The sequence below is a fragment of the Gallus gallus genome, chromosome 1, assembly GCF_016699485.2.
Source record: "Gallus gallus isolate bGalGal1 chromosome 1, bGalGal1.mat.broiler.GRCg7b, whole genome shotgun sequence".
Taxonomy (NCBI): domain Eukaryota; kingdom Metazoa; phylum Chordata; class Aves; order Galliformes; family Phasianidae; genus Gallus; species Gallus gallus.
In genome coordinates this window covers 189159850-189182605 of record NC_052532.1, presented here as the reverse complement: position 1 = coordinate 189182605, position 22756 = coordinate 189159850, and the positions used below count along the sequence as shown (strand labels likewise).

General features: G+C 38.1%; 1 protein-coding gene across 37 annotated transcripts in view; it reads left to right on the top strand.

Annotated features, from left to right (window-relative positions):
- DLG2 (discs large MAGUK scaffold protein 2) overlaps positions 1-22756 on the top strand; it is a 999237-nt gene that overhangs the window by 967067 nt on the left and 9414 nt on the right. For 22 of the 37 annotated variants that reach the window (XM_040647195.2, XM_040647185.2, XM_040647172.2 and 19 more), the window contains 6 exons: positions 5604-5703; positions 9547-9588; positions 17502-17552; positions 17942-18043; positions 19008-19180; positions 19861-19970. In XM_040647195.2, coding sequence (XP_040503129.1) covers positions 5604-5703; positions 9547-9588; positions 17502-17552; positions 17942-18043; positions 19008-19180; positions 19861-19970 — 578 coding nt within the window. Of the gene's footprint in view, positions 1-5603; positions 5704-6533; positions 6580-9546; positions 9589-17501; positions 17553-17941; positions 18044-19007; positions 19181-19860; positions 19971-22756 lie in introns of all 37 variants that reach the window. The other 15 variants (XM_025146910.3, XM_025146907.3, XM_046902666.1 and 12 more) reach the window with 3 other exon arrangements.

The window sequence follows — 22756 nt, the reverse complement described above, 5'->3', positions numbered from 1 at the left end:
GATTATTCTACACTCAAATTGATTTTACTGTCAAAGAACTTTACCCTTTCTTATTTTCAGACTATTAATTTCAATGTTGTTGCTTGAACATATTTTTTGCACGCCCTCTGTGTACAACTTTCAGGCGCTTGTACATGACCTTACCTGTCGTGTATGCAGGCTTTCTATGTTGGTGTTTTGTTCCTGCCAACAACTATGCAATATAAATTAGCACAGATGAGCGCTCCATTTTGAATGCAATTTCAACCTTGCACAAAGTTAAAAACATGTTTGCAGAAATGGAAATACTGTTTTAACGTGCTTTCTTGGTAGTCTATTAGTGTTTTTGTTCCCCTGGTAGTCGGTGTTGTTTTTAACCTTTGTTTTGGTAGTAATTAAAATTCAGCTGCTGGCTAACAAGAGACATTAAGTCAGTGTTAAGAGAGATTAGTAAAATTTTGTATTTATGAATATTCAAGAGTGCTACCCTTGCTTTTTGAAGTTAGGCAGCATGGAGTTTTTAATCAAGCTTGTACTTTTCCATTTTGAATTCCCAATATACATATCTCCCTGCAGCTACACAGGGAAGCTAAGCAAGCAGAGGTATCTTCATCTTCTGACACAAAGTTTGTTCTCACTTAGAATCATAGAATCATAGAATCGTAGAATGGTATGGGTTGGAGGGGACCTCAAAGGTCATCTAATTCCAACCCTCTGACACAGACAGGGTTGCCAAACACTAAATTAGGCACTGGATCAGGCTGCCAGGGCCCCATTCAACTTGGCCTTGAATACGTCTCTAAGAAAAGGGCATCCAGAGCTAATCTCTGAGCAATTATCAAAACAGATCATGGTGCAAACATGCCAGGCATTTTTATTTGCAATCACTTGCAAAGTCTAAGAATACTTATAGTTGAGATTAGCAGAATAGAGACATCCTTCTCCCTACAAGTGATAGACACAGAGAAGTTGACTTCAGTTTCTTGCCAACATATAACTGCATGGTCAGACCAATAGATGTCTTAAGGAATATCCTGTGTGAAAACCATACATCCAGGCTTATGGTTGCCGCTAAGACCTTCTTAGCTTATCTTTCTGCTTGTCTGTACAGATGTGATTAATAGTTTTCTGTGTGTCTGAGCCCAGAAATGTCTCACTTTCCACAGAAAGCAAATACTCTTCAGGAATTTGATCTGGAGACTTCATACGCATCGTGCACTTTGGTTTGCTACGAAAAAAGAAAAAACTCACTGTAAAAACAGAGAGGTGATACTGTGTATTTGAAAGGAGAAATGACACTGAGTATCTGTTTCAGTCACAACCTTTTCCTTCTGGTATCAGTGTATTTCGTGGTACTGTGAGAGATATCAGTTCATGTAGATACAGCAGTGCTTCATTGCCCGAAACTTCATTAATGCCAGTGCTGTTCAAACAAAGAAAAGGAATGTCCCTAACATGAAAAGTGTGCTTAAAACACATGGAGAAAAGGATTGTAGTCAGTGATAGACCATTTCGATTTTTGTAGAATGCTGTATGGATGAGGGCTTTTCATTTCAGTTAGGCCAAAAGCTGATATTGAAGAACTAAAAGTTATAAAATAAAAAAAGAAGAAGAAAAAAAAAAGCAGATGAGAAGCAGTAAAATGAATGAACATTCTCATCTACGCTCTGTATACAAGAATTTTACAGCCAGTGCTCTGGAACAGTCATTCTTCAGGTGATCTCCTAACACTGGTTCACAGCTCATGAGTGGGGATTAGCACTGGTTGAATGAAATAGCAAAATAAAGAATTCCCAATATATTCCAATGGCTTTTAGACTACAGAACTGCTTTTTAGAGCATCAAAAGCAATCTTTTTCCAACATGTTATAGTGCTCTGCAAAACACAAAGAGGACAATCTTTATCAAGAACATATCTGCATGAACACAGTATGGGCTGGATCAGCTGCACTGGGAAAAATATCTAGAAAGAGCTCAAATAAACAACAGAATGGTTGACTATTGCAGTGTGCTACACCCATCATGTTACAGATGCACTATTCTTTGCAATGCTTATTACTATAAAGCAAATTCTGAAATTGGATTGTTCCGTTTTACATGATGTTTTCCTTCTTAAACACACTATTAACTGATGAGTAATATTTGTATGGCTGCTGCCCTGAAAGAAAAGCAGTTAGAATACAAAAATGTTGACAAAAAAAGAAAAAAGAAGTACCAAATGGAGTTCTTAAGAACAAGAAAACACCCAGTGTCTTAATGTCTGTCATAACCAGAGATAGTTGTGTATGTAAATCAGACATATATAAATGGCATCGTGGGATATTTGACCAAGGAGGAGTGCAGATTGCATATTTTTCAGAGTACAGCCTTGTGCCTTAAGTAGTGTCAGAATAAGAATGTAAGCTATGATGTTGGTGAAAGCTTCTCTCCCCTTCTTTTTTTTTCTGCAAAAAGACTTTTTTCATCACAGTTCAAGTGCTGTGAACAATGACCTCCCTGTTCAGTTGTCAAACAGCACTTGAAAATGTCATCTGCTTTTTTTTTTATTGCCTATATAAAGTACCTACTAATGCCAGTTCCTGGGTTATGGGTGGGTTGTGTGAACTGATGGCAGTGATGTATAAAAGCTGTCTATTGTACAGGTTTTCACTGCAACTGAAATATCCCAGTTATTTGCCACTACAGAATGTTACAGTATTCATGCAAAGAAATTGCGCTTTGCGCAGGAATTAATTTTCAGGCACTTTCAGTGACATTCAGAAACTCTGCTTGCATAAATGTTGTTGGATCAAGCCTGAGCTTCGTATCACAATTTCAATTCCAGTTGTGCGCAACTTCTATATCAGGCTGAGAGGTAGACAAATACCTCTCTCATTTATCTTGTACATCAGCAGTATAAGGAGACCCTAGTGAAAACCAGCTTCAGAATATTTAACTGAAAGATTCCATTTCATAGAAATAAAACCTCTGAAAAGCACACATTTGATCCCTACCGCCATTCCTCGCATGCGTCTTAAAAAGAAAATGCGCATCCATATGATGCATGTGGTGGATGATGGTGCTGATCTCTATTCAGAGTTTTATTCCATACGTCTCCCTCATCTCCACCAACCCCCCTATTTCTATACTTTATATGGCCTCTGCAAGAACATTCTGATGGATGTCTGTAGGGTTTCATATTCTTGAGGTGGAGGCAATCAGCCTGATTTCAATCACATTTATATTGTATGCGGAAACAAAACTAAGATGCTTCGTTTTGCTTTCTTGTGAAAAGCATGCACTTAATGTACAGCAAAGTAAGTGTTCAGTAAGCCCATTCAGTTAAAACTAAAGATTAATTATTTCAATGTTTGCCATACCAGACTCAGTTTAGTCTATTATCATATTTTAATATGGCTATTCTGTGGCGGGATATGTGGTAATTAACATGAATATACACAGTGATTAATCTATAGAAATATTTACACGTGCATAAGCTTGTTTGCTTATGGATATTAATAAGCAGTTTTGGACGTAACAGTCACCTGCTATGAATTGCCAGGTTTTGATTGTCCAAATCGAAGTGGAACACTATCTTATTTAAAAGGCAACCCAACTGCACAAGAAAAATAAAGTTTATAGAATTCTATGGGATGTCTGTTTAATTTGGAATATTCTGCTAGATCATGCATAAGCTTGAAAAACAATATATGCTCTTCCAATGCAAATGTACTTTCTGAAGCTTTTGCTACTGTTTCGGAAAAAAATGGAGTGAGAATATTTAAAAGTGGTTATTTATCATAGAATCTCTGTGAAACGGCGTATTTATATGTCCCTTTGATAACATTCTCTTTAATTCCAAAGTGAAATGTCATTTGGTAATGAAGTGATTTTCACTTTAAAACCACTTTGTTTTCTGAGGTGTTATTGTGCATACTTTTTTTTTTTCCTTTTCAAGTGCAAAGCCTGTAGTATTAGTATATAAAGCTCAGATGAAGCGTGTCAAACAACATTTTCACAACTTCAGAAATGTTAACATGCTGCATTCTTTTCGTTGGAAAAATAAAAGAAGTGGTCACAGAAAACACATTTTAATTTAATTACATCCTTTAGGTCATTAATGTGATATAATGTGCATGTCAGTCCTCTTTTCATCCACAAATTACTTTGATCCTTCATACCCATTACTTTTAACGCTGGCTTTCTTTCATATTTGCTTTGTTTTGAAATTGCATGCAGTCTGGATTATTTGTGCATGACCTCCACATTAATTTCACATTTAATGTTTACATTCTCATGGATCATTTACTCTACATGTGCATTTTTTCCTTTGTTTTTGGTTACTGAACTTTAAATATGCTTGAAATGTAAAAGTGGCATGAAACTTTTGTGACACAAGTAGACAACTGGTTTAATTGATCTTTGCAGTACCTAACTTGACATCTTTCAGAAATACACATTTTAAACCACATTTTATGCTGTTCTTACAAAATGTAAAAAAACAAGATAATATTCTGGAACCCTAAATCTGTTCCATTTCAGATCTGGAGCCCAATACTTGTTATATCTTCATTCAAGCAACCACAAATACATGAGATTTTCTCCTTAAATAAGCTGAGTTCTCTGCTCTCTTGGAGGTGACCACATGCAAGATCACAAGTGTGGGCTTTGCCCACATTCTGTCCAGGAAACAGCACAGGACATTGTCTGATGTACAATACAGATCAGTTAATCATTGTCTACAACTCAGCATAGGTGCCCTCTGGAAGCACTAGCTTCACTCAGTTGACTGCACAGGGACCTTGATTTCTCATTTAGCATCTGAAATAGGTGTCCCAAGTAGGTGTATCCTACTTTTACACAATACCACACTGTAAACCCTTGCAGCTGTCTATAAAGCCAAAGTTTTTGTCACATTAAAAAAAAAAAAAGATTCCATATTAATAATTCCCTATTTGAAGATATATCCTGTTCAATACGAAATGAAATACCGCTTATCAGCAAGATCTCTAAATCACGTAAAACTAAAAGCATATCCAAGGGAACCCACTAAATTAACATAGATGTGTAACACAAAGTGAAGTGAATTTTCTTAAGTGATCCAAAAAAAAGACATTAAAACATATGTAAGAAGTTGCCAGTTAATTGGACAAGTAAAGCATTATGAAGTCAGCAACAGTTACCAGAAAAAAACATATATAATTTTAATGGGCACAGAGCTGAATCCACACACCTACCAGAAGAAAATCAAAGGCTTCCTCTTTCCTCTTTGCAGCCTTTTCTTTTTCAGACAGTTAATTATTTTTGTGCACAGTCTGCTATCATTAAAGATGAGTGGCTTGATCTCAAAGCATGCTGAGCCATCTGTGGCCCTTTATCTGAGCAAGCCGAACATGATAGTTCCCAAATAAGGAGCTAAAGTTTGTAGTTTGAGACTTAACGTTAAATCAATCCAGACTCCAGGGGTTCTGCCTTGAGCTTGTACACATCACCACAACCACCTGTGATTCTTCCCAGACACTTGTTTTGGACTGATTTGAGTCACTACAGTTCTCTCCACTTTTACAAACTAGTTGTTTTGTCAGCATGAGTGTGACAACAATTAGACGTCCCTGTTTTTGCCCCATGCCTTTTCTCCTTCACAGTCATTCAATGACAAGCGTAAAAAGAACTTCATCTTTTCACGAAAATTCCCATTCTACAAGAGCAAGGAGCAGAGTGAGCAGGAAACAAGTGATCCAGAACGTAAGTAACCTCTTGGAGACAATGTCACATGCAGCACAAAAAATGGGTGACACGCATGATACCAGTATCCCACACATCCAGGCAAATACATGTCGTAGGCAGGCAGGCGAGGTATTACTACTGTGACCAATGTGTGACTGCAATTTGGATCCAGCTGGTCCTTCCTTCCTTGGAAACATCATTTTCTGAAGAATGAAACAGTGACCTTAATCTTTGGAAGAGCATTTCTTCACTTTCTTAAAAAAAAAATGTGGCTCCTCAGCATCATTGTGGCACCTGTCTTAAACCCAAATTTGACTCTGATTAAATATCCTTAGATCAAAACTGGCTCAAAATTATGCAAACGTGATTTCTTTTAAACTATCAAACTAATTTTTTTTTAAACCTCTGCTCTGGTCTCTCTTTATTTTTTTGCCTCTGACGTTCTCCAAGTTGATTGCTATGGACAGCTTCACTGAAAGTTCAATAGTTAAATGAAGCATCCACGCTAACAACTTGAATAAGCAAATCAGACCTTGGGATGTGTACACATTTTTCCTTAGTAATTCTCTCCTTCTGAATTTATGTGGTGAGGACCGTTTCTGGGACTTTATTTATTGTATTGTTCCTTCTTTGTCACAACTACAAAGCCATGTAGAATGGTCACTGCCTCTTTCATTGGCTGCATTCCCATAGAATATGGGTTTAAACAGAGAAGAAAGCAGGGATCCAGATTGCTCAATCAACATGGTCAGTCATGGTAGTATCCATTTCAACTCCACTGACTTCTTCCTTCCTCTTCTGCGGCTGTTCTTCCTTTCTCATTGCTCTCTCTGGGGACTTCCGTGCAGGACATCCCCGGATTAGGTGACGACGGTTATGGAACAAAGACTCTGAGTAAGTTCCCAGGAATGGTCACTGTAAATCTTTTTTTGTTTTGTTTTGTTTTGGCTTCTGTTCCTTCTCTGAGGACCCTCCACTCCTAGCATGCACAAGATAGAGTTTTATTTGTTACCCAGCTGTGAATGCATTAAAAATGTTTCAATTGTTTTGTTCTGCATGACAATATTAAATAACATACAGTGTATCAAGCAGACACTTTCACTTCTTTTGTAATAACACCTTTTGTTTCTGACAGTATGTTACTGTTCTCATCATGGCAATTCCGTAGAGTAGCATACCTACAACCTGTTTTGCTGCTAGAATGTACTTCTCAGCAACAATCCCTCCCTCTCCATCAAAAGGGAAACTTAAACATTTCAACTTGATCACATCCTGAGGAAACCAACAGAAAATTGTTTTCTGCTGTTGCTTCTGCATTTTCAGCTTTTTGCATGGGAGTGTTTGTTACTTTGCTGGATTTTGGATTAGTGTTTGTTATTAATGGAAGAAGTCATTTCCAGGCTAGAGAAGACACACCTTCTCGCAAACTGAATTTGGACCCATTTCACCATTACCAACCTATTCCCTGTCATGAAACCTTAATCAGTTTCTTTTTCTGACACAGTAAACCTGTCTCACAACTTGGCATTGCAGAATGTGTCATGTGTCAGATAATCATTTGGGAACAATTTTCCTTCCTTGAAAGTCAGACCAGAAAAATCGTACAGAATGAAGTACACTATAGAAATAGCTATGATATATGCTGTATCCAGACCTAAATAATTTAAGCAAAATGGCACCTGCATGTGTTTGGCTGCTTCTTCCTTCAGTTCTTATCCTTCTTTAGTGCCAAGTAATTGAAGTAAAACGTATGTGGATGTTAACACTGCATCACCTACTGTTTTGTATATGCTTTTTAATTACAGGAATGTGCAATTTTACAGATCTCTGATTTATTTTTAAGGGTCATTTTAATGGTTTTATTTTAATCCATACAGTACCTTGCCATTTAAAGATGAAAGCTTCATCTCTTGTATGAAGAACAGTTCTACAAGACTAATTTTCAATATCACTGCCACCTGAATTTTAACCATTTTGTTACTTCAAGTAAAGTGCTATAGCTGTTCACTAGGAACAAATGAAGATCCTCCACTGCCTAAAAAAAAATGTAAATACATCTGATTTGGTAAACCCTCCTTCATATCTGTGTCCTTAAAAAGACAAATCTCTGTAACATTCAATCATCTGGAAGGAGATAACTAAATCTGCAAACTGCCAGGAGAAAAGTGGCACAGTGGTATTGTTCAGGGTCTAGTTTCTCTATTAATATTACATCTGGCTTTTAATTACTGTCACACCTCTAGACATTTCATCCCCATTCAGATTTTACTAATATTAAACTGGGATATAATTGTTACTTTAATAATTACTATGGAGAATATTTGTTCTTGTTTAACAAAACCTTCAAGGCCTTGAATAACATCATGGTTGGAGGCAGCAGTTGTTAACTCTCTATGAAATGCCCAAGACTCAACACATAGTTTTGTTCAAAACATGAGTCTTATATTTTGAAGCTTGTTTTGAAGTCCAAGACCAAAGTTTGTCAATTACTACTTTTATCAGATATCAGCCTCTCCCATTCCTGCTGCTCCACCGTCCCTGCCATTACCGGTTGATGACCCCCAGCCATGAGGTGTGCATGTGGGGGAATGCAGCACCTCGCAGAGAAGAGGTGGCCTTGACACAGCTCCCATACTCATCCTCCTTGTGGCCTACTCTGGGTTCATCCCAGAGGATTCTTGGCTTTTACGAGTTTTCTTCTTTAACTGGGAACATGAGGCAGTGCAGGTGGTGGTTGCAATTCACCAACATCCTAATCTGCACAGTGGATTAATGACAGTTAGATATGTTTTGGCTTCTGGTGATTGTCAGGATGTGAGTTATTTGTGCTCATTGTCCATTTGACAATCTGCATCTCATTCTAAATAACCCAGGGTTGCTTCTCACTACATAATCATTGTAACATTTATTTTCAAATGCTCTGGTCCAGGTGAAAACTTTCAAGTGTGTGTTAAATGAACTTTTACCTGCAAAATCATCGGCATTTCCACCAGAGATGTTTTTAAAACAACCATTAAATGTGGTTCTGCAGGCCTCCTGGAAACCACTAAGTGTGGTCTGACTGATGGCACTCAGCCTGCTCACTACAGTTTGGAAACAATCTCTTCACATGATATAGACTGCACCTTTCTGACACCATACTTGGCAAACCAGAAATCTATCCCAGGATAATTCTTCCATCCCTGATCACATATCCAGACTAGTCTGAAAAAGATTTTGTACTGTAGCTCAAATCCTGAAGCTAGATCTTGTCTGGAAAAACATTTCTTATGTGTTCTTTGTTTGTTTGTTTGTTGTTTGTTTTTTGTTTTTTTTTACCGTCAACATTGGCTTTGTCTTTTTTTTTTTTTCCTTTTGGACAGATTAAGAGATTGAGAGATTGTTGCAATAGTTGATATCAAAATCCTTTTCACATTGATTTGGTAATCCCATGGGATACTAGAAAGTCATTAATGCTGAGGACAGAAGTCTAAATTTATAAGAATATGAACAGAAACTCAGGTTTCATGAAATTAGTCATTCACTGAGATGCAAGTGGACCATACGGTATTTTGAAATTAATTTATCTGAGATGTCATTACCTATCCTATCAAGAAATGATATGGCTTTGCTATATTGTATATCAATGGCTTTTCCATATTGTATATCACTACATGTGTATAGTGTCTTTCTGAAATACCTCAAGAGAGAAAGCTTTCATTTTAACCGTGTAAATTATCTAAGACCTTCAGGTGATGTCACTGTATAGTTTTTATTTCATCTCTGCACAACTACCTTTGCATGGCTGCAGCAGTTCTTTTGAGTTTCTGCGGCTCTGTGGTGCTTGGTTATGTTCTTTAATTTGCTGTACTGTTCTTGCAGAACATGTTTCTTCTAATGCCAGCGATAGTGAAAGTAGCTACAGTAAGTTACTGCTTTCATTAGAGTCTTTTTACTTTGCATTGCTTGCTCTGCTCGTTTCTGTTATTTTGGTTCTCTCGCTATTCTTTTGTTAATGTTGAAAAAAAATGGTTGGAGCAAATGGCTTGGAATTCAAATTTACAATCACCTCTTGAGTACAAAGCTATAAAAGAAAACTGGCAACCTTAATAAGAAAAGGGAGGAAGGTTTGTTATTTGGAGTGTATTCTGCGTTATAAAATCAAACTTGGCTTTGGGTAGTCTTTGAAAATCAGAATTATTTGATTTAGTGAAATGAAGTTTATTTCAGAAGAGGGACAATTTCTCAATGACCCTTTAAAAGTAAAATTGCTCCATAACTGTAGACAAAATTGCAAAAGATTTTCTTTACAATGTCAAAATTTTTACTTCCATTTTTGCATACCTGCATGAACAACAAATAAATGAGTCTTTAATTTTGTCAGTACAGGTTTCCTAATACATAATGAAGTCTTCAAAAAACAATAAGAGAGATGAATAGACCTTCACCCTTTAGGCACTGCCGCGAAATGATGTGGATTTCCTCTAAGTGATGGTCCCAACCCTGTAACGTAATCTGGTTGGAATTGCAGAACTACTGTCAAATAGCTTAGAGATAGATCATAAATTGTGGAAAAAATCTGAAAGTGCTGAAAAGAAAAAAAAAAAGTCATTAAAATAGATGAATGGAAATGTAATAAAAGATAATAAAAGAGAGAGATTGATCACTGAATCACCCAGTTGCTTAGTTTTCTCAAGCCATTTGCTTAGCAAATCAAGTTTTCCACCAGTCACTCAGCACTTGCGCTAAGTACCCGCATACATTCAGGTAACCATTGGTATCATACCTCATACTTTCTAGTCTTTGTAGAGTGCATAGCAGTCGAGCTCTGTTAATAAACATTGGTTTGTTTCAGTAAAACAGCTAACCTTATTCAATTCAGAAGTGGTAAATTAGTTTGTATTCTCTTGTATTGAAAATATTTATTTGGAAAGCAATTACCAGAGTCACAAGAAAACAGTAGGCACTTTTGAACTGCTGAGAACCAATTCTGAGCCACGTTATTTATTCTGTGTCCTTTACTGAGAGGAAAGAAGGATTTTATGTTTGACGTATAACATGCTCTTTCACCAGATTGACTTTACAGTCAAGACAGAATCAATAGATAGATTTTCAAAAGTTCTTATGAGTCAAATCTCTTCCAGGTGTGTTTATTTCAGGGTGAGTATGTAAATGCGTAAGGAACCAAGGCTGGTGGCTTAACACATCCCATGCCTGATATCCCAAACAGGAGAATTAAGATGGGAACCCAACTACAGGTCAACATCTTGGACAGGTCCACATAATTTAGTTCCTAAAATGCATCATAAGTCTGACCAGGTAGCCAGTTGGCTGTGCAATAGCTTGAAATGAGGCGTTTGTTTTGAGGATCAGGGAAAAAAATAGAAAATTTGGGGGGTTAGTTAGTTGGGACATGTTTGGTACAAAAAGAAGTGCTGAGGTAACAACTGCACACAGCAGGCATCTCATTCAAGCGTGGTTTCCATCTGGGAAAGCTCCTATCTCACCCCAGTACTAACCAGCATCATATTGGCTGGAGCTCACCACATATTTCTGGGGTGTTCAAAAACTGCTGCCTGGCAGAGGAAATGCAGGGAGGGCTTTCTTTCCTGCTCAGGGCAAAGCTATGACATTCAGAAGCAAAGGAAGCCAGTCTTACCTTACACCGAGTGAAAGTGATTTTAAAATTCAGGAGCTGGTGCCCAAAGAGCCCGATTTCATTTGCTAATGATTCATTGGTGGGTGCTAACATGACACTTGAAGCCACAACCTTGGGCAGCCAACAATTTTAAACATCAGCTTTTGAAAATGACTGTTTCAGACGGCTACAGTGACATGTCAGCTCTAGCCTATCCCTGTGTTTGATTACTATATGGCCATGGAATGTGGGTGTGTCTTCCGTGGAGACTCCCAGAGCTCCTGAGTCTGGATGGTTACTCCTTGAATCCCTAGGCTACTCTAGGTCAGCAGCATATCCCATCACTGAGCTCAATGCAGTGAATCCCCTCTAGAAAAGTTATGACTCAGGATAAGAATCAGAAAACAGAGGAGAACAAGTGAGGAGTGGCCAGAGAGAGCAGCTGGCCAACTGTGAGGGCATGGAGGTAAGAGAGATGGGGTCTGCCATCAAGCAGTTGACTTATTTCTCTGCAGATCTGACTTTGTGGAACAGCTGAGAGAGGGCACTGCACAGTAGAAGTCTATCCTTATCTCCCCAAATGGGAACAATAGTTATCAGAACTGGTCTGTGAACATTTACATCCTAAAGACATAGTCTTCATTACCTTATAATTCATTTTTAATGAAAAAAATAATAGGTACTCAGGATAAAGCTGACTCATTTCCCAGGGAAATGAGCAGGAGGAAAAAGGGGTTGCCTGTCCCATGGATTTCTGAATTGTGGGAAATCAGCAGTTCACACCTTGGCCAATATAAAGAAAAGTGTGTGAGTAAGAAATAACTGGCAAGTGGCTCATGTTCTGAAGATGTTCATACTTGTCCCTGTAAAAACAGTCCAGCTGTAGTTCAGATTGAAGTGTTCCACATTGTTTCTCATGGGTCTCTGGCAATTGCTTCAACATGTTTCTCTAACTATTGCTTCTCATGATGAGCATCTAGTGAAAAGTAGCTAGTGTTAAAACCTGTATTACTTTATCATTCCTTGAACCATTCCAATTCAGGGGTACAGCTGCACAAAGTGGCTCTGAAGGACTCAGGGCTGACCAGGCTGTGCCCTGTACAGTGATTAACAGGTTTACAAACTGACTGGGCTTTTTCTGGGAGCTATTCTGATGAATTCTTATTTATTTAGACAAATATATTGCTTAATATCTGAGTATTTGGCTGAAGTATTCCATTGCTTATGTGTAGGGCTTGGGGGCTAAAAATTAAAGTAAATATTTTTATTTCAAAATAATAATAAAATTGAAATTTCTTGTATGTGGTCTCAGGAGAAAATTCTTAGACCACTCCTTAGCAACAAGGCTGTTGCAGATAGTAAATGTGATTTCTTCTTTCAACTCTGGCTTGATAGTGAAAGAGCTACAGATAGTAAAGGAGCTAAAGCCAGCTGTGAGATTCCCTTGACCAATATGTATCCCCAAAACACAGCCATCACCCTCTCAGTTTTTGCACTAGATTCAATCTGGAGTTAATGGAGACACAGAATGACATCCGGAAAACAATTTGTTTTATTTTTAAGCAAATAGCTAAACCAGACTAGCATAGCTTTCTCCTAAACATACCCATGCCATGTAGGCTGCATGGTGCTCACCATTGTCCTTGTCCTGCAGGGAGGTGAGGTGGCATCCTCTCCAAATCCCAGCTAATAATTTCTTTATCCCAACAGATAACCCATTAACTTTGGGGAGAACCACAGATACATTTGACAGCAGAATCTGGCCATTTATAAAAGATTTTAAAGTGCTTTTGAGCCAGGAACAATTTCTAGCCTGAGCTACAAGGGGCTGAGATGCCACACAGAGGCTGCTATGTCAGACAGGCTGTGCAAATATGAAGACTGTAACCATGTTAGTCGATTTTCACCTTCTCTTAGCAGAAAAATCAAGTATGCAGAGTGGTATATAAAATCCTAATTTAGCAGAAAGTTTTCCTTCTTAAGTACACATGAAGCCAACTTTGACTTATTCCTGAACCAGCTAATTAAACAACTATTGGAAGTTTATTCTTAGCTCTGTAACTTGAAGAGTTCTAATTTTCTATTTCAAACCAAGCTTGAAAGAATGTATTTTTTACCATAGACTCATCACTTTTTATTTTCCAAGACATGATTTTCATAATGACCATGACTTTTAAGTCTCTCCACTGCATATGTGGGGTAATGTGTGGTAATGCTCTCAAGCGTAGTTCAGTAGAGGTTTTTACAGCCGTCATCAAAATTACACAAACATTAACCCATCTACTTAGCCTAATTGCATAATTGATTATGATTGCACCAATTATTTAGAGAGACGATACGTGTCTATAAGTTAAAAGAAAAAGTGTCAGGAACCAAAATTTTTACTTTCTGTACTTGGTCAACATTTCATCCCGCAATGAGATTTGAAGTTTCAGAACAAGATTTAAAAGAGTCCTGATTGTTATGTTAGGCCACTGATTAGTTACAACACTTACATTTGCTCTTACTTTCCCTGTGGATTTGTGTATTAGTACTTAAATTGGCACAAGCACTGAAGTCTCTACGTATGGCTGCATGAGCATTGATTTTAAACACACCATGCTGATAGACCACTTTTCAGTCTGAAGTTCATTGACTTCTGCTGACCTTTTTTCCTTCACAGCCATTAATAGGATAGCAACATCCATGGATTTATAAGGTACCTGACAAGGGTAGCCCTTTGGTTACATGGTGGCTGCACCATGGCAGCTCACAGTGGTTCTCCTGCCCCATTACTCACATGCTGGATGCAGTTACGTCAGCACTGTAGAAGCTCTGGATGCTCTGGCAAGACAGTAGGAAATGGGGCTTTCTATGGGTTACATGAAACATATGTAAATTTACACACGTATACTGGTATCACCACAGAGCCATCTACCTAAAATGGAAAATAAAGACAGCCCTTTAAATCCATCTTAGGGTTACCCTATCAACCACCATAAAATCCGTTAAAAAGAAAAAATGAGTAGTCCTTATGAAATTCTTCTGACCTCACAGGATCTCTCTGCTCAGCTTTTAGAGGCAGTAAGTTGTAAAAAAACTCCAGGTTATTCTCTTCCTGAGCATGAGAACTTACCAACATGCAAACCAAGAGCACAGGGAACAGGAGCCATAGCAAGACTGACAAAGTGAAAGACCTCCAGAAATTTTAATCACAGTAAACTAGATCTAAGAAGGCTTTCCATTTCTTCTCTTTGCTTATCTTCTGTCTTTTCTTGTCTTTTTGACTAGTGGAATTTTACTGAAGAACAAAGGATCATGCCAAAATCCTATAGACAGATTTCTTTCTTTTTTCTTTTTTTGTTTTTGTCGGTTATATTTCTCAACAACTTTCCAGATTAATATAGCAAACCTGTGCTAATTAAGCCATTAACGAGAGTAGGAAATGAGGCTTACTCAAATGATAAATAAGCCTGTGCCCGGCTGAACATCATTCTGTGTCACACCTCAAAACCATCATGAGGTTATGGCAATCTGATTATTGATTGATTCTAGAGCTCTTCATTATGCTTAATACTTTGTGCAGTACCAGTTGAGAAGAGATCATTAAAGACCACCATCTGGTACTGTTAACATGCATATCAGCCCCTGAAAACTTGCGGTCATGCTTCAAATGATTTTATTCACATGGAAACTTGAGCTTCCTGAGCTCTTTCCAGAAAAGCCAAGTAGTGGAAACAGTGATTTCCACCATGCTCACACCACATGTGACTCTGAAGCTCAGTGCTGAAGAGCCTTCACTCAGGAAGATGACTATATTTAAGTCCCTATGCATCACAGCTAGCCTTTAAGTTCTTGCTGGCTTCAACCCTTTCCAGTGACTTGGGCTTCAGGGCTGTTTGAGAGAGTTGGAGTAATTTCATTGCCTTCAGTCTGCCACAGTTTCACAAGACTTCTGTCAAATGACAAGTTCATTTGTATCCATAGCCCAAAACATACTGATAGGTACTCATCCCAAAATCTAAAATAGATCAGATGACTCAAGTCTTAGAATAAGCACTTGCCTATTTGTAGGCACCCACTGAGTCTAAAGAGCATCTAAGGACTAGCTCAGACGTAAGCACTCACAATATGGCTTTCTGCAATGAGCTAAATGAATCCCCCTCTGCAGAAAGCTACATGCCATTGAAACAAGTAGTCTCAAGTTTAAGACTATTCATGCAAACAAGATCCCCTCCACATGCTTAGTACACAATGGCTTCAGTAACAATCCCAAGACTGACATTCTCACATTGTTTAGAGCTTAGCATTGGCTCCTGAGGGCTAGAAGGCAGGCAGTGTAGGAGCATTCTTGTCCAGCTGGGGAGTGAAACTCTTCATCTCCAAAGAACTGGGACATCCTTATTACTATATCACACAAAAATTCTTGAAGTAACTTGAGGGAAAATAATAAATTGTATGCAAGAAACATGGTAAGAATTCAAGATTTTTAACCTTGCAAAGAATCAAAGTTAAGCAAGTGATTACAGTATCAAACACTCACAAAATAGAACAGAATTAATTATCCACATTCCTCCTACGTTACATTGCCTTGTCCTTAAAAGCTAATCTCTTCCTTTTATTAAAAATCAAGCTTTCTCCTCAATTGCTTCAGCACCATTGGTGGCTTGGAGTTGGTCCTGTCTATTCTCCCTCTTTCCTTACCCAGAAGTATTTTTTTAATTTGCTTTTTCTTTCATCATAATTAAATTCTTTTTACTTGGAAGGTTTTCCTACACATTTCACACAGCTGTCTAGGTAATATAACAGGAAAATTTTCTCTGAACATATTAGATTCATGGAGTGGGAGTCAGTTTAAGACTAAACCACCAAAATCACAGACTTAGAGAATCATAGAGTGACTTAGGTTGGAAAAGACCTTAAAGATCATCCAGTTCCAACCCCCTGCCATGGGCAGTGGTTGCTGCCACTGGATCAGGCTGCCCGTGGCCCATCCAACCTGGCCTTTGTATCTTACTGCAAACTAGACGTTGCATTCTAATGAGAACTTGTTAATATAGTGGAACTTCAAGAATGGCCTGAATATCAGTCAGAAAGTCTCAGTGTGAGCTGTACACCCTCTAAATGCTACCTATATCATCAATCAGGCATCATGCAGCACTCTTGATGTGTATATGCACTATTTGGTTTGACAGAAGCCTGTCAGAATAATGTATGAAGGTAAATGATATGAAGGTAATTGTACCTTTTTTGTAAAGCCCAGATACCATGATGACAATCTTTCTTCCATAGTATCTAAATTAGATGCAAAATCCCAAGTGTGGACCTTCTTGTGGATCTTCTCAAAGGTAAACCCTGAGCTGAGTAAAAATAAAATTAGGATAATAAGATTTGATAAGCCAAAGTCATATTTTGAACATGCCAGAGCCCTTATGTGGTGCCAAGTATGTGACAATGACCCAGAAAGAGAGATCTGCAGGAATTATTCATGCAGTAGATTGAAGAATCTTCCCAGCTCTCCCTTTATGCTCTTATGGAGGACAGAGTTGTATTAGAGTTGTACACCCACACCCAAGTCCTGGACGCTGTTACTACTTGAGTCTTGTGTCAAAGTTCTCTGCATTGGTTCCCTACATGTCACAGTGAGGAAACATCACAGTCCTAGCAGCAGTGGAGAGAATAAGGCATAAAATACAATGTTTTTGCAATATTTGTGTTCAGATAAAGCATAAGGGTCAGAAAACAGCTCAGGGCTAGATATTGGGTTGTAAATAAACTAGACTAGGGAGCTTATGCACAGGAGGATGATCAGCCAAAATGTGCTTATTCTGAAGGTAAAAACAGTTCAGTTTATGTAGCTAGTAGATTTGCCCTGCAGCAGCATATTGGTGCTGTAGCAATTGGTGAACAAAAGAACTTTATCTGAAATTTCTATCCTTATAAACAGCCTTGTCATTAAATGAGGCCTTATTGCCTCCACTATTCTGGACCCTTGAAGAAACCCAGGTTCAGAGAACAGAATTGAAATATGTGGCACAGGTCGAAGGGGAAAGGAAAAAAGCTCTCTCTCCTTGAAGTTTTCAAGGGTTTTGGAATGGTTCAGGTGAGCGCATTACAGAGAAGTGCAGAACCTGATCTGCCTGTGTGAAGCATTTTATCAAGCTTTGTACATGAAGTGTCGCGTGTCAGCTTCAAACTGTTCTCTTTCTTCTCTCATCAGGAGGCCAAGAAGACTGCATCCTTTCTTATGAGCCTGTCACAAGACAGGAAAGTAAGTTCTGACTGCTTTTCTGTCACTGTTCCTTACATTTTTTATTTTATTTCTGGGGGCCAGCAGAGCAGTAAGCCTTGTCCCTGTGGTTCATTGGCCTACGTAAGAAATATACATACATAAGAAATGACATAAGGTTATCCCTAGTTTTCACGTGCTTCCTGATGATTCCAGGACTCTCTGCAGTGTGTTCCCATGGCCTTTCATAATGCCATTTAGAATCATAGAATCATTAAGGTTGGAAAAGACTACTAAAGATTATCTAATCCAACCATCAGTCCACCAACTTGATCCTTAAAGACAGCAACTCTGGTTAGTGCAGCTTTGGGAATATGCACCATTATTTCCAGTAACTTCATCAAAATGTGCCTCTCTTTTTTGTTTGCCAGTTAATTACACCAGGCCAGTTATTATTCTGGGTCCTATGAAAGATCGGATCAATGATGACTTGATATCTGAATTCCCTGATAAGTTTGGGTCATGTGTACCACGTAAGTACAATTTTATTCCTCGTTCTGCAGCACTCAGTGCTATCCCTTGGTGCCATTCGTTAAGCGAACTGTGATGAAAAGAGCATCTGTGAACTTTCTGTAGCTGAGTTTCTCAAGAGCCATTTTTCTACTGGAGAAAAAAAAGGTCAAAGGAAGAAACAACAAAAGATTGTGAGGGTCTGAGTGTTAGTTTTATGTGTCAGTGTTTGGAAGTGGAGGGCTGCAGGGATGGGCTCTATGAGCAGAGGCCGAAGCTGTCCCTCTAAATAAGGGACCTTTTAACCACAAACTCAGTTTACTAACCAATGATTCTGTAATTTCTTAAAGACAATGAAATTTTGAAATATTGATAAAATATAAAATGTTTCAACTCAACAATATTGACTAACAAAATTATGGAGTAGCCTAGCTTGGCTCCTCTGAAAGCAATATTGGGCCCTGAATTAAGCAGAATGTTTGTATCTTGGATCATTAGAGCTTGTTCAGTGATTAGTACAGATCCTGATTGCAGTCTTGCTTCTTCTTAAACTGCTGTCTCTACAAACACCCCAGCTTAAATCTGCTAGAAGATGAAATCAGAATCAGCCTTATAATTAAGGTTAAATTAAATTAATGAGATTGCCATTCATTTTTATCACTGCGATAGGTCTGGATTTATAATCTGCAATGTTTTTTTTTTATTTGAGGTTTGGTTATGACCATGATGAGATAAAGTGAAATTCTAGCAAATGTTTCTTTTGTGTTAGCATAAAAATACTATTAATTGGAGGTAAACATTAGAAGATATTACTGTAAAATGACAGCCACATTGTCATAACTCCATTAAGAAAAAATTAGTAACCAAAGACTACTCCCAGATGTGGAGCACCTTCACTAATAGCACTGTCCACTAGTAATGTTAATTGATACATTTGCATGAATTGTTTTTACAGACTTCTTGATAGACTATCATTGTTTCATGCAGATACCACACGACCAAAGCGTGACTATGAAGTGGATGGAAGAGATTATCATTTTGTCATTTCAAGAGAACAAATGGAAAAAGATATCCAAGAGCACAAATTTATAGAAGCCGGGCAGTACAATGATAATTTATATGGAACTAGTGTCCAGTCTGTGAGATTCGTGGCAGAGAGGGTAAGTTGATACCAATTTTACTGTCCATTCAACATGATCAGTTTTTTGGCGACATTGCATCTCAGTCACACTTATGCCAAAAATAGAAAATATATGCAAAGTGACACCATTTGTAGGGTCTATAACTTTGAAAGTAAATGTTCTTGGCACTTCTAATACCTGAATGTAGTGTCATACATTCAATAATTTAACACAGCACCTCAAATATGCCCCAAAACAGCTTTCCCTCTACCCTCTATACGACAGATGAATAAACTTATCTCACTTTCACAGAGGTAAAAGAATGAAGCACAGAGAGATTAGGTGATTTGCCTCAAGTGACACCCAGAGTCTTTGACACAAACAAGAATTAAATTAAGCATTAGAGAATATAGCAATGCAATTATTTTTATGAAATGATTTTCCTCATCTTTGAAGAAAATCCATCACCACCCCCAGAGCTCATGCCAGTAAAAAATAAAAAAAAATAAAAAAAAATTTGCTTTCATATCTTCAAGTGTATTTTTTATATTAGAACTAAATCAAAGGCAGAGGAGTGGAGTGTGTGCCCTGGGGTCTCCCTCCCCTGGTGTGTCAGTCATAGCTATGTTCCAGGGCACTGCCTCGCGTAATTGCTTCCCTCTTTTGGCTGGTCTTCAGCAAACTGCAGAAATGAACATGTCCTCATCTGTTTCCAACAGGGCAAGCACTGTATTCTTGATGTGTCAGGAAATGCGATCAAACGACTACAAGTTGCACAACTATATCCCATCGCTATCTTCATTAAGCCTAAATCATGGGAGCCTCTGATGTAAGTATAAACTCCTCCAAGTGTTGTTTTTTTTTTCAGAATGCATCCTCAACAGGTCTTCAGTCTGGCCTCTAAGATCAATAGTAACAAAAGGACAGGGGAACAGTGAAGACTTGTTCTCCATGCATGTCAGCCACTGTAACATGGAGTCCCAATTAATGAGCCAAAGCTGCCTTTGAACCTTTCCCACTGGGACCTATTGGCTTAGGTGCAAGTCCATGAAGGTCTCCCCACCAGCGCACAATTCACCTGTTACAACCTGCACAGCAAATTCACCAAGGATTTGTGTGTCCCACCTTGCCCCATCCAGTCTTGGGGTATAGTTTGGTCACTACACACATGAGCAAAGCAGAGGATAAACCTGTGTCAGATTCACTGTGTGTGCTTCTTCATCAACCCTTCATTTGCTTGAAGGTCTGTAAGAGGATAGGCAAGGACCTGTAGGACTGGAGCAGGGCAAACAATCCTTAAAAGAAGGAAAAGAGAAGGCACCAATTTCAAGCTGTCACCAGGCAGTCTAATTTTCAATACTCAAAAAAATATTGGGATCCAGGGGATAGTAAAAGTAGCTCAAGTAAATAGCTGTAAGGATAAAATTTTATAACAGGCAGCCAATGTGTACGCATAAAGAGCAAATCAAATCGACTTTATTTCCTTATGTCTAGAGATGGATATCGATAATTGTTTTATGTCTTGATTTTTATTCTGGCTTTTGACACATCTCCAAGGGACATGCTCAGCAGTAGATTAGAGAAATAGAGTCCAGAGGGAATCACTGGGGAGTATGTGCACAACTGCACTCAGACAGTCATTAAAAATGGCACTGGGAAGATAACAGATATCCTGAAAGTGTATTTCCTGAGCTGTTGAACTAGTTGCTATTTTTATGAATTACTTGGGCAATGAATTGGGCAGTACTTGTACAGTGTAAAGTTTGTGACTGACTCGAGACTGAGAGAGGTAGAAAGCACTTCGGAGAATAAGATTAAAATTCAGTGTAAAATTAGTAAGATGAAATTCAGCACAGACAAAGGAGAGAAAATGAAATGCACAAGTACAGGCAGGGAATAATTAAGCAATAGCACTGCAGAAAAGCATCTGGCAGTTGGGATGGATCACACAGGAATATGAATGGATGGATAATGCTGTTGCAAAATCAGAAACTGCTGCTGTGGGCTGCATTAACATTGGTGTTGTGTAAGGACACAATAGATCATTTTCTTTTACTTCATATGGATGAGGCATCAGTTGAATGTTGTCTGTCTTCTGAGTACCACCCTAGAAGTGGAAGCGTAATGCAAGGAGATGGTAGTAGTGATCTTCCTACTGGTTAAAACTCAGAAAAAAATGCATGCTTTCCATGTACATATATGTTATTGAAAAAAATATATATCAATTTCATTTGGGGTTATGTGACTGAATGTACATCCTTTCTGTCCCTGACATTTGAGATAAGGTTGCTGCATGTCCATGCGCATTACAAAGAATGATGCACAGTATGTGGTATTTGCATAGCCCCATTCTGAACAAGGGCACCTTGGGTTGGATGACTTCTTGACATTTCTTCCAGCCCTGCAATTCAGTTATATTCTGATTATCTTGCTTCACAGAAGGGTCAGGGAAGTCTGAAATCCTACCATCTCCATCGATTGTTTTAAGAGAGATCTTCACCTACAGCTTTCCTGCCCATAAAATATTTCCATTATTTGTTTAATGCTGAGTTTGCATCTAGAGTGATAAAAAGGCAGTAAACAAATGTGCTCCTTCCTCTGAAAATACATAAGACACAATCAAAAATGTGGCAATAACATAAACCCTTAGTTGATGTGATGTAAGAACAGCAAGCCCTTGAACAAGCTGACTGAAAAGAGTTATAAAGATGCAAAATACGAAGCATCCTGTCAGTAAGCCAGTCCTACCAAGGTTGCAGAATTTTGTTTAGCAATATGCATAGAAAGAAATTATTCTTCACTCTCCCAACCTAAACCTCCATCGTTGTTGATAGGAACAAAGAAAGTTAAATCCATTATTGTGACTGAATTCTTTGTTAAACAAATACTCTGTGGAAGACACCCTGAATTAGAAAACCAAACTTTCATGGGGCAGCCAAAGGCCCACACTGGTACTAGTTTGGGATCTTTTGCAGGGAAATGAATTATATAAACAAATTATTTATAACTAATAAAACAAATCCTGAAAAAAATGAGAAAAAAGAAAAGTAATGGGTTCAGGCATTCTAAATTATTGTATCCCCTACAGCTTGTTTGTTTTCTACAAGTAATGTTTTTATTGAGTTAATCTATCTAATGTGTACTTTTCTTATCCAATAATACCTAAAATTAGCTTCTATGAGAAACAAAAACCCTTTTAATACAAATGACATCATTCTCTTGTAAGAACTGTTTTGAGAATAATTGCATAGTTCTGATCTCCCTGCTCATAAAAATCATTTATTTTATAATGAAATTGAATCACTCAGGTTTAGCTAAACTTATACATACTCTAATGCAAGTGGTAGTGGTGATTTGCAGTGTGTGCCTACTTCACAGACATAGGCTGTGCACTTGTTTCTGCTGCCCAGAAGGTGCAGAGCAGCCTTCCAGATTTTCATAGTGCGTCAAACTGTCTCATTTGTACCCTAGGGTAAGAAGTAGAACACAAGCAATTCCCACAGATAAGCTGTAAATCCCCACCATAGTTTTTCTCATGACAATTTGTTTTTGCAGCCCTCTCTTTTTGCTAAAGTCATTACTACAATGCAAAAATTTTGGGAATCCTACCTGTAT